Raw genomic sequence first — 12,629 nt, 5'->3', positions numbered from 1 at the left:
CGTGCAGAGAGTCCATATTCTCCCTGCCTAGAATGTTCTTCACTCCCATCCCTGCTCGGGTAACACCCCCTGGCTTCTCAGACTCGGCCTTCGGAGCGGAAGTGAAGAGCAACGATTCTGGGAGCAAATCATCCTGGGTTCACCGCCCACCTTGGGAAAGCCTCTTCACCCCCCCGGGCCCCGGCTTCCTCGCCTGTGACGGGGGCTGACAGCGGTGAGTTCTTCACAGGGTCAAGGTCGAAGGAGGACCATGACACGGTGTCACGGGAGCGTTCAGCCCCGCGTGCAGGCGCGGTCAGGGGCTAACACCGTCAGCAGTGCTCGCTGTCTTCCCTTCAGACAGCCTCTCCATGGCCAAAGCTGGGTTCCTCGCCTCTCACTTGCCTTCCTACGGCTCTCCCAGGCCACCCCTTGAAATGTGTCTGCCTCCTTCCTTGCTGATTTCCTTTAGACCGCGAATTCTCTCAGGCGGGAAGCATGCTTCTGTCCCCGTCTCCCTGTTTCCTAGCAGGCACGCAGGGAAGGGTACTAAAGGAATGCTCTCTAAGCCTTTCTGAATCTTACCTACAAATGAAAGGTTTGGACGGATAATCCTGAGACTGACTCCCCATTCTTAAATTCAAAATTTAACTTTTTTTTTTTTTTGATGGCACCAAAGGGCGAAACCAGGACCATGGTTCGGAGGTAAAAGGAGTCCCCTTTTTGGCTCAGCAGAATTATCTAATGTTCAATAGCTGGTCAAACACAAAATGGGGTTTGAGGGCTGAGTGGAGGGGGCCAAACAGAGGGGAAATGGGGGACATTTGGAATACTGTCAACAATAAATAAAAAATATTTTATGTAAAAAAAATGAAATGGGGTTGTCTGAGAAGGGAGTGAGCTCTTGGCCTCTGGAGGTAATCAAGCAAAGGGCCAGAGGAACCCTTCACAGGTATGTTGTAGGGATGATCTATGCAACCCACAGAGCATGATGAACAGCCCTGTGTGCATAAACAGCCAACAATCTTACTTCAGGGGCTAGGAGCTAAAAATACTGAGGATGATGAATGATAATCCACTCTCTCAGAGCATGTGCCAAATTAGGCCTCCCAGGGCTAACTGATTCCAGGTGGCTCTCCCTCGGCTGGGGCTGGGGACTGACAGTTGGGACCACACGCACACTAGGCATGTGGCTTGGTGTGGGGCAAAGATCAGGGAACACACAGATCCCCAAAGAAGAACCAGAATGTTCGGGAGAATGTTCTCATCAAGCTATTTTTAAATTGGGAGTGAAGTAGGAAAAGCATATTTTCACACAATGTTTTGTACTGAGGGCTCCCTGACCAACCTTCTGTCGCGTTCCCTGAAATGTGTTCCTGTCCACCTGCCAACACACACACAGGCACGCACCAGGTCTGTCCTGCTTTCCAGAGCCCTTTTTTGTCCTTTACGGCGGAATCTCGAGGCTCAGTCTCCTGCCCCACTCCAAACTGCCAGCGTCCCTGGGTCTCTGCTCATTCCTGAAATTTTAATCGAAATAATGAAACGAGGAAGCACACAAACGCTCAAACGAGGCTGCGCGAGCTGCAACCCCCGATTTCAGAAAAGCCCGCTTCACCCCTGCTCTCTCGATTGAACATGCGATGCTGTCCTCACCCACCTTGAACTTCGCCTTCCTTTATCATAGAACTGACAGTGCTGACTGTAGCCATCGGCGGCTTTTTGCATTTGTCTGAGTTCCCTCACTGTCCGCCTTCCTAGCTACACATGTGTGCAAGTTGTGACTGTCACACACACACAGATCAGGGTCACTCTTCCGTGTACCGATGCGGTCAACGCCCTCCCTCAAACATCTCCCCACGGGGCAATCGCAGGAGATGTTTAAAATTCAGGTTAAAAACAGCAGTGCAACCAGGATCCTAACGCACAGGCCTTCGCTCATTTTGGATTAGTCTGCAGCGTGAACTGCTAGTGTGCAGTTTCCAGGAGAAAGGATCCAGATATCGAAAGAGAAAAGCAGCCTGTCAACAGTTTTATTTCCCTGCTCTGGCCCTGATGCAGGCAATCGTTGCTCTCCACTGAGGCAGACGGCTGCAGCGAGGGCCCCTAGGACCCCTTTCTACCTGCGAGACCCCGATTCTGAAATCATGGTGCCAAAGGCTGCTCGTTCTCCGCCCAGGAAGGGCCCAGCGCGCTGCCCGGGTGCGTGCGCCCTGATGCACTGACCACCCGACGGCTGTGGGACTGCGGTGGGCACGCCGTCCAATGAGGAGAAGACAGGGTGATGCGCACCCCACCGCCACAGACAGACAGGCAAGCATTCCCTCTCTTTCTCCCCTTCAGGTGTCGACTTGCCCCAACCAGAACTACTCTAAGTAGGACATATGCCCGTGATCCCGTTAACGCCGGGGGGTCCCATGCCCTGCAGCAGACCTGTGCGCACAGCTGGAGGGCTGGGACGGAGACGACAGGCTGGGGTGGGGGGGACGGTGGGAGGGGGCGGGGAGCAGGTCCAGCCTCAGCCCTGGCGGACAAGATGAGCCCACGTCCCGCTGTGTTCAACGGGGAAACAGGGAACCGGTTCTGCTGACGCCTCCATTCTCCGAGTCCCCAGAGAAGGTGGGTGATAAATAAGCGACAATAACGACAGCACCCTGTCGGCGCGGGTACTCCTCTGCCCCCGGAGAACGGGTTTTCAATAACAGCACAGATGACGTGTGGCGCAGCTGTCGCTGACACCAGTGTTTTGTGGGCCTCAATAAATCACATGGCCTGAAGGCTCTGGAATGGACCAGCTCACTGGGTGCTGTTTGCTGACTGCTTCGGGGTGCTGGGAAGGGTCTGGGGCTCTGAGTCAGGAGGCTGGAGCCTGTCATCCCCCGACTGCTGGACCTCAGGCCAGTTACTTCGCTGACCCAGGCCTCAGTTACCCCATCTTAAAAATGGGCACATGCCTCTCAATCTCACAGCGCTGTTGCAGAAGGTTACGTGAGGCCGTGGCCACGGAAAGCCCCTCAAATAGGAATCACTCTTATAGTAATGATGGGCCAGAGAGGCAAGAAGTTGATGGGCTTGGGGGCAGCGTGCCTGGAGTCTCTGCCCTCCTGGGAGCACCATGCAAAGGGCCCTCCTCATGCCAGACGGGAAGGTACACAAATCAGGGGTCGTCAGGCCTAGGGATGGGGTGCCAGGGAGGGGCCGTTCCTGCTTTTGAAAGTGCTGATGTGGGAACAGTAATAACAAGTGAACATTCATAACGTGTTTACCCGGGGGCCAGAGCTGTGTTAACTGCTTTATATACAATATTTCGTTTAATCCTCGTGAAGCCTGAGGCAAGGAGCACGATGATCTGATTTTGTAGATGAGACAGCCAGCCTGTGGGGGAGGGGCAGAGCTGGGCTGGGAAAGCAGGTGACTCCACCTGCTTTGTGGGCTGTCCCCCATCCATGTGTAGGGCGGGGCCAGGCCTGCGTCACATGGTGATGAGGGGACAGAGAGGAGGGCTGCTCAGGCGGGCAGGAATGCAGCCGTGAGCCCTGGAATGGCCAGGTCTCTCCATTTTCCGATGAGAAACCTCCTGATATTTCAATGTTGGCAACTTATTGCAACTTTGTTTTGTGAAACCCGCACTCTAAGAGCAGACCGTCCAATGGCGAGCCAACAGCTGTCTGTGAGCCTGACTGTCCTGGGCTTCCCGCCTGCGGTCTCGGGTCTCAGGTGCAGGAGCCTCACCCCTCTGAAGCCGGAGGGGCCAATGCACCCCCAAATAGCGGCTCCCTGCCGGGCCGCACACACGCTCTGCTCTGCTGGTGTGCAGAATACAACCTCGTACCCTGAGCCTGGCAAGGAAGTGCTACTGATCCGACCCCATTTTACAGGCAGAGAGGTGGAAGCTCAGAGGGGTCAGCGATTTGCCCAAGGCTCCCCACGTGGTCGTGGGCTGGACCTGGAACCGCCAAAGCTCTTTCCTCCCCGTTCAGCAAGCACAGGTACTGGGGAGCTAGGACAGGGCGCAGTGGGCGGGAAAGGCGCTCGGCACTGCCCGTCCCCACGCCCGGGCTCGTACTCACAGCACACGCAGCGACCGCAGCCCGTCGAAGGCGTGGATGGGGATGCAGCGCAGCCGGTTGTAGCTCAGGATCCTGCGGAAAAGGACACATGCCGTTGGCTCTTCCTGCCTCGCTGCTCACAGGTGCACTGGCCACACTGTGGACCCGTCAAAGCCAATGGCTTATCTTGCCGTTTGCTTATATTGACAAACGCATCCTAACAATGAAGGGAACAGAGTCATCTCCCACGGCTCCAGGGAGCTCAGGGCTTCCTGGGCCCCGCCTCCTCCCAGGGCCTTAGCGCCAGCTCCCTCACAGCCCGCCGTCCCCGCCCCCACTGTGGGGGTGCGTGTTCACAACGCGGGCTAACGGGAGTGACTGGGTCCGAGAACACCCTGGGAGAGGAACCCGCCAGGCCCAGAAGGTACGCCGCAGGGCTTCTTCAGCCGTCGCCAGGGCCAGGCCCTGTCTGACTGCCCAGGCAGCGGGCTCACACCCACTTCAGTTTCCTTCTGATGACTGAAGTCTGCCCTGTGCGGGGGCAGCCACAGTGAGGGTCACTCGCGCAGAGGCCCTGGGCCTGGGGGTGGGGGGGAATGGCACGGGGCGCTTCGTGCCAGCACCTCAACGTACTCACAGGGTGGAGAGGTGAGACATGTTACTGAAGGTGTAATTGGTCAGCACGCCAATGCTGTTGTTGCTCAGGTCACTAGGAAAAGTGAAACAGAGGGTCATATGGACTGTCAGTGGCATCCGAAGGAGGTCATTCCCAACTTTCACACATGCCGTCCGTCCGTCCATCCATCCACCCATCCACCTGTCTGTCCGTCCATCTGTCCATCCATCCACCCATCCACTCATCCACCTGTCCGTCCATCCATCCATCCATCCATCCATCCATCCATCCACCCATCCACCTGTCTGTCCGTCCATCCATCCATCCATCCATCCTTCCATTTATCCATCCATCCATTTTCCATCCGTCCATCCACCCATCCACCCATCTGTCCATCCGTCCACCCACCCATCCACCCACCCACGTACTCACCTACCCACACATTCATCCAAATGTTCATTTTTATTCAACATTTATTCAATCATTTAAGCAACTGTTGTCCATCCATCCATCCACCCACCCACCCACCCATCCGTCCATCTAGTCATTCCATCCTTCATCCATCCATCCATCCATCCATCCATCCATCCATCCATCCATCCGTCTGTCCGTCCATCCAGTCATTCCATCCCATGTCTATCCCTCCACTTCATTCTACCACCAAATTTAACACATAAGACAACAGTCTCTCCTGAGTCTACACTTTTCTGTCCTGATCAATTCTTCCCTTCATGGTCCCTCTGCCCAGCCTCTCGTCTGGTGCTCATTTATTCCCTTATCAGTTTCTTTTGTAGGGGGATGAGGTGGGTGGGGTGCAGTTCTCTGCCAACTGCACCCCCAGCTTCTCCTCAGAGACAAATACTGAGGGCCGTAGGTGCACAGCAGAATTCCCTGGAAGCTTCCACACCCTCTCAGGCCTGGGTCCATGCCCACACAGTCTGATTTAATTGGTCTGGCGTGGGTTTGAGCATCAGTCTTCAAAAAGGCAAACCAACTACTCCGGCGACTCCTACAATCAGCTGAAGTGGAGACCCCCTGCTCTGGAGCGGAAAGTTCTCGAGAGCAGGGGTTCTCCAATGGGGATACTTTTGCTCCACCACTGACATATGACAGTATTTGGAGACATTTTTGTCACTACTAGGGGAAGGGAGCTAGTGGCTAGAGGCAGGGATGCTGCTGAAATTACCACCATGACCACAACAGCCCCACAAGCAAGAAGGATCTGGCCGCTCATGTCCACAGCACCGAGGCTGAGCCTTCCTCATCGAAAGACTGGTTCCGGGCTTATCTGGGGAGCCCGGCTGAATACCGTGACAGGTGGCTTTCTTCTACCTTCCATCAGTGGCCCTGACTTCCTGAAAGAACTCTCGTTTCCCCCGCCCCCTCCTAGGTCCCTGTGGAGGGACAAAGCCAGAGACCAGCGGCTCCCTGGGCCACGCCCACCCCAGCAGCCCTGCTCCTCCTTTCAGGGTTTTCTGGGGTCTTGGCCAGCTCGGAGCCAGCAGCAGCTCCCACCTGAAGGAGCCCCAGTTCGGACCATCTCCCTAGAGATGTGCTGGGCAGCCGAGGAGGAGGGCGGAGGACGCCCCTTATGCTTTGGCAGACCTAAGTGCAGCCACAGCGCGCAAGAAGCCGGGGACTGAGGACCTTAGGAATTCCACGGACTGTGAAGGTCAGAGGCTCAGCCGCCTCCCCAGGCCGGGGAGGGCGGTGACGGGTGGTCAGCAATGCAGGCGCCAGGCCTGTCTGCATGTGGTCCCCTCTGGGTCAGACTGGACACATCTGGCTCCCGCCAGCTGTCTGCCCGGCCCCACCAGGCAGGGGGTGCAGGGCGGCTGGGAGCCCGCGGCACCGCCCCTTGCACGCGTCCTGAGCTCCCCGGGAGAGAAGGAAACATCCCACTGGAAGCCAAGCTTCTTACATGAGTGTCAGGTGTCGGAGGGCGGACAGCTCCCTGGGCACGGCCGTTAAGTGGTTTCCTTCCAGGTACCTGAAAGAAAGATGCAGAGTGACACCGGCAAAGAGACACCACACACACTGTCCTGTCCCCAGAGACAGGGGCCTGGTTTACTCTCTCGTAGGCCCCGCCCCTTCCAGGCACAGACCCCGGCTGTCCTTCAGTATGTATTTGTGTGTTATTCAGCCGGTGACCTCTCTCTCCACGGCTCTGCTGGGCTCCGCGGCGGCCGGGCTCTCGTCTGACACTGTCCGGAGTAGAATCTCCCCAAGACTGTGCAGAGGGGTGTCCAGCGGGTGCTGAATGAACACAACACCCACTGTGTACCCAGCCCCAAGGTTTCACAGCTGAGGAAGCAGCAGCTCAGAGGTGTTGAAACACTTGCCCAAAGTCCACACGGCGAGCAGGTGGCTCCCTGCACTGCGCCCACGGTCCCATGGGGCCTCCCGTCAGCATCCTCCTCTGAGACGGCGAGGTCAGGGCCGGGAGAAGGGGCACCACGGCACGTACCACTGGAGCCTGGGCCCACCGTGCCAGTTCCCCTGGTTCCAGCCGGGCTCTGATCGGTGCTGACGCTGACTGGACCAGCCTCTCCTCCTGCTTAAAATCCTTCCCCGGATTCCACTGCTTGCTGTCTGTCTGTCTGTCTGTCTGTCTACCTACCTACTTAAAGAAAGTGGCTCAGGCCACTGTGCAGCCGGAGAGTCCGCAAGCTGGAGGGCAGGGAGGCCGACTGGGAACTCAGGCAGGATTTCTCTGTTCTAGTCCTGAGCAGAGTTGCTACTTCTCCGGGAAACCTCATTTTTTTGTTCTGACGGCCTATCAACGGATTCTAGGCCCACCTGCACATTATCATGGGTGATCTTTATTTAAAAGCCAACTGATTCTAGATGCTAATTGGATCTATGAAGTACCTTGGCTCGTGTCTGCCCAACAACTGGGCCGAACCGACACACGAAGTTCACCACCGGGGCCCGGTCTCCCTCTGCAGTTTGTCTCCCAGCAAACCCCCGACCTCTGTTCCAACTCACTGACCTCACTCCTCCCCAGACGCCCCTGCTCCTCGGGGGGCAGGTCCAGCCCCTCTTCCCCCTCCTTGCCTGGTTAACTCCCATGGATGCTCGGATCTCGCTCAAGCATCCCTTCCCCATGTCACCTCCTGCACCTACTAGTGATGTGGCAGATTTCGGAGCATTTAAGCCATGGTGACATCCCTGCAGTGGTCTGTGACTGCTGGGGCAGGTCCGGGACTGCTCAGGAAACATCACCTGTGATGACGACCCGGAGCTCCCAGCGGGCAGGGGTGCGCGAGGGCAGAGCCCTCTAAGTGCAGAATGTCCCCGGCGACCTGGCACGGCCGCTCAGAAGACGCGCAGTCAGCAGGTGCGCGTGCAGAAGTGCAGGTGTGCCCTGTGGGGAGGCCCTCTCTGTGTGAGCCCTTCCCGGCTCTGACCTCCAAAGCTGCCTGCAGCCTGAGCCCAGGCCAGAGGGGCCCCCTCAGAAGACCACATTCAGCCAATTTTCTTTCTACTCCTGTCTCCCCTTTACTTTCCTGGGAAATACTTTTCTACTTCCTCCCTGAGATGCTGGCTAGCTTTCTGCACATCTTTCTCTCCTAGTCCCAGCTTCTGAGATCAGGAATCTCATCTGTCCTATGGGCTGCTGTTCCCCGAGCTCCCAATGCCAGTTCCTTGCACAACAAGTTCAATAAACACTTGACGGGTGAAGGGGCCTCTCTCCGCCCCCCCTCCAGATGGTTATGACGGCCCCCAGAGCCGAGAAGCGTCCTGTGCTGAAGCCATCTGCTAAGGGCTTTTCAGAGCCGGTGCCAGGGCTCCTAAGCGCTGCTGTGCCCAGAGACAGCTTGCTCTCCAAAGATGTGATCAGAGCCTTCCAGCTGGCTGTGGGCAACGTCTGTCCCTCCTCCTGGGCCAGAAAGAGGCAGGAAGCAGTCGATGGTGGGCGGCTGCTCTGTGCGTGCTCTGGGGAGCCTGGCCAGTGCAGGGGGCACAGGAGACGGCACTGCTAGAGGTCTAGCTGGCAGGACGGACCCAGCTGGAACCACGGACAAGTGGCCACAACATCATGGCCGAGGGGCTGGGTGTGCCTTCTCGCTGCTTAAAAGTAGGGGTAGGTCCCAAGGGTCCTGTGGCTGGCTGGCTGGCTGGTGCAAATCCCCAACAAGCCGGGCCGCTGGGCACAGCACACAGGGACCTGGGCCTCTGCCAAAGGGAAGGGGTAGTGTAGTCGCTCAAGGATGAGCCTTGAGGTCAGGCAGACCTGGGCTCGAGTCTGAGCTCTGCTGCTTCTTGGCAGTAGGATCTTCAGCAATTATCCGACCTTCCTGCACCTCAGTTACCTCCTCCGCGAAATGGGCCTTGTCAGGTCGTTGGATGACATGAGGCCGCGTAAGGAAACATCCAGCACAGCCCTGCACAGTCAGTGCTCCCTCTGCGGCAGCTGTGGAGGAGCCCCACAGACAGGACTTTGTCCCTGCTGTCCTAAAGGCCCGAGGGTGGGGGTGCTCCTCCCCTCCCGCAGCACAGCTGTCCTGCCACTCATCGGTGCTTGTCCCTCACTGCAGGGCTCTGCGCCTCCTGGTGTGTGCACACCCATCGTCCTCACTGGACCTGAGATGAGGAGACAGCTTTGTCCCAGCTGCTTGTTATACCCAGACCCCCACCCTCGAACCCCCTGGAGCTAGGCAGTGCCAGCCAGGTCCCGCCCTCTGCCTCAATCAATGATCCTTGTCATCTCCTCCTGCCTCACGCACGCTCAAGGAGCTGCACCTCAGCCCTGTGTCCTCCTGTCGGGCCATCCTTCCAGGTCTCCCAGGGCCGTGTGTGTGTGTGTGTGTGTGTGTATGTGTGTGTGTACACACACGTGCCTGCATGGCCAGCCTCTTCCCATGACACTGTGGGCTGGCTTTCACATCAGGGCTCGCTGCTGACTTCTAGCAGGTGTCTGCGGGTTCTCTGCCTGCTCGTGTGTCATGGCCTGAGTGGTTCTCACAGTGTTGTCCGTGGGACCCTGGGGGTCCCCTAGACTCTCAGGGTCTATGAGGCTCACCATTCTGTGATTAGATGAAACCGTGGTTTTCCTTTTGTACTGTGTGACTAAAACTGCTGGCACCTCAGCATGAACCGAGGCAGCGGCCCCAAAGCGTGTAAATAAAAGCCAGTTTCATTTGAGAATGCCCTCGGTGAAGAGTAAGCAACGGGTAATTGCATTAAATCTGGACTCTTGCGCACACATCTCTTTAATATTCTGTGTGACAGAGGGGAAGTGAGCAGAAGGCATTTCTGCTGCATGTGAAGTACATCGGAAGAGAAGCACTTGTGTACCTGAGTTACAAGCTAAACTAGCCTCTCTCCCTCCAAATCACCATGTCTACTTAAAAGGACTACTGGTGAACAGGTTCTTCCAAAATGGGTATTCAGTAGACAATTTCTCAAGAATGAACCGGGTGAGCCTGTCACTTCAAGAAAAAGAGCTGACATGCCCGGCCGGTGTGGCTCAGTGGTAGAGCATCGACCCAGGCACTAAGAGGTCACCGGTTTGATTCCTAGTCCGGACACATGCCCAGGTTGTGGGCCAGATCCCCAGTGGGGGGCATGCAGGAGGCGGTCATTTGATATTTTTTTCTCATCGATGTTTCTATCTCTCTCCCCCTCTCCCTTTCTCTCTAAAGTCAATCAATAAAAACAATTTTTAAAAAGGAAAAAGAGCTGACAGTATCTGTTGGCAATGATAAGATTTGAGCTTCCAAGTGAAAATTAAAATTTAAGAAAACTTGTAACTGCCACATGGAGCTTGACAGAATGCCTTTAGTTAAAGACTTCTCTGATGAGATCGGTGGTGATTTTGATGGCGGTGACATTTTTGATATTCTATAACCCAGCGTGTCTACATCGAGAAGGACAGCACAACTCTGTGAGCCGGTCTTTGCCGAATGACCAGTGTGTGCTGTTACCAGATCACGCATGGGGGGAGGTTCCATTCGAAGCGTGAGGAGAGCAGGGGTGTTAATGGAACAGCACGCAAGTTCACGCATGAAGTTTTGGGTCCCACACGGCATCTAGCCTTTAGGGAACCACCGTGGTGTGGCTCTGGTGCATTATCAAAGAAGACTATTTACAATTATTTGAAAAGGCTATTAAAAGTATCCTCCCTTTCTCAACTACATGTCTGTGTGAAGCCAGATTTTCTTCTTGTGCTTCACCCCAAACAACACATCACGGGAGAAAGGAATGCGAAGGCGGATATGAAAACCCACCTGTCTTCATTACACTTGTAAAGAGGTAATGTCCCTCTCAATTCCGTTTCTTTTGTTTGTTTTCATGAAAGTATGCTTTTTATAGAAACCTGTAATGAATACAGGGCGGGGCAAAGGTAGGTTTACAGTTGTGAGTACGCAAAACACTGTATTCTTGTATCATAATTTACTATTGTAGTATTTTCCATAGGAACAACTGTAAACCTACTTTTGTCCCACCCTGTATATTATTGTTATTTCTACATGGATTAATAAACACATATTGAAAACATTCTCAGTGGTGGTTTCCAATTAGTAGCTATAACTCACATCAACTAAAGTCCTTAAGAGTCCACGATGCTTTTGAAAAACACAAAGGGGTCTCGAGGCCCCAGAGTTTAAGAACTTAGCATTGGATCTGGGGTCAGACTGAAGTGTTTTCTGATCCTGACGGCTGCTGACCAAAGGTGACATTTGGAAAGTGGTTTTTACGTCTCTGGAAGGTCCCGTCACTGACGGGGCTGGGGGTACTGCTGCCTGCGTCAGAAGGCGTGCCAGGACTGGGCGAGCGGATGCCACGCAAGCAGGCGTGAGCCTGGCCTGTCTCACCCAGGAAGACAGTCGCAGAGGAGACACACGGAGGGCGTCTACAGGAGATCGCTTCCCAGGGGGTGGAGGGGACTGCTCTGCTCTCCTGCCGGTGACAGACCTCCACACCCTGCTTTGCTTCTCCTTTCAGTGAATTAAACTTAGTTTTGGTTGGTAAGCTGGCAGCTCTGCCTGAGATAACTAATGATGCCCGAGGGAGCGGCGAGGCCGTGTTGGACACCCTGAATCTGGGCTCAGCCGATGTCCCTGAACCAGAGGCCTCCAAGCCCTTTCCTGGGCCAGCTTTCTCAGCCTCTGGCCCAGGGAAGCACCATCGTTCCCAGAGCAGGAAATCAGGCCTCCTCCCAAAGCTCCGAAGTTTACTTTATAACTACAGCCAATTATCTGCGTTATTTCAATCTGTTTCATGAGCTGTGGGGAAAAGCATCCGCGGGCCTGTTTTCATAGCGATTTCCTCTTTGACCTGTGTCACTCAGCACTCAATGAGCCCAGAAAGGAGGCCCGTACCTGGGTCACCCCGCCCCCCCCTCCCCCAGCCTAGCCCAGGCGAGTGTGGGAGCTCAGTGCACAGGTGGCAGGTGCGCGCAGATCCTCAAGGGCAGGGCCTCCGCCCAAACCAGGGCCCACATGCCTTTTCGGTGACTACCTAGACCTCCATTTCTGCCCTTGGGCTGGCAGCCCCCCACAGTCTCCCTGAGGGCCAGGAGGGCCAGAGCCACAACACTCACCCAGGAACCTCTCCGCACTCAGGTCTCACCCAGGAGGCATGGGAGAGCCCGGAGGTGTCCGGGGGCCTATCTGCCTGGGGCTGCGGCACAGGCTAAGCTGGCCCGGGGCAGGGGTGTGCCAGGCGGGGAGAGTGCAAGCTTGAGGGGTGGATGGGTGCTTGGGTGTCCGTCCGTCCCTGGCTCTGCCACTCAGCCCTCTGCCCCTCCCTTTCAGGCCCCTGCTCCAGCGTCACCTCTGAACAGCCTCCCCCGACCTTCCCCTGGAGGTGCAGGCTCCCCCCTTCCCGGTGCCTCAGCAGCCTGCTTCCTCCCCTGCACGCGCTTCTCCCGGAGCTTCGGACCATCAGTCCGTCCTGCCTCCCAGGACCTTGGGCCCCAGGAGCGGCGGGGGCCATACCCGTTGGCTCCCGGGTCTCCCCGGTCGCAGGCTCCTGAC

The 12,629-nt window shown here is 56.2% G+C and overlaps 1 protein-coding gene across 2 annotated transcripts in view; it reads right to left on the bottom strand.

The window, feature by feature from the left end:
* SLIT3 (slit guidance ligand 3) overlaps window positions 1–12,629 on the bottom strand; it is a 552,483-nt gene that overhangs the window by 48,207 nt on the left and 491,647 nt on the right. For both annotated transcript variants that reach the window (XM_036240296.1, XM_036240297.1), the window contains exons 21-23: window positions 6,566–6,634; window positions 4,666–4,737; window positions 4,050–4,121 (exon numbers count right to left, since the gene is read on the bottom strand). In XM_036240296.1, the coding sequence (XP_036096189.1) occupies window positions 4,050–4,121; window positions 4,666–4,737; window positions 6,566–6,634 (213 nt within the window). The remainder of the gene's footprint in view (window positions 1–4,049; window positions 4,122–4,665; window positions 4,738–6,565; window positions 6,635–12,629) is intronic.

This window comes from Molossus molossus, unplaced genomic scaffold (assembly GCF_014108415.1).
Source record: "Molossus molossus isolate mMolMol1 unplaced genomic scaffold, mMolMol1.p scaffold_m16_p_4, whole genome shotgun sequence".
Taxonomy (NCBI): domain Eukaryota; kingdom Metazoa; phylum Chordata; class Mammalia; order Chiroptera; family Molossidae; genus Molossus; species Molossus molossus.
The sequence above is the reverse complement of the archived record's forward strand: the minus strand, read 5'-3'. Positions and strand labels throughout refer to the sequence as shown.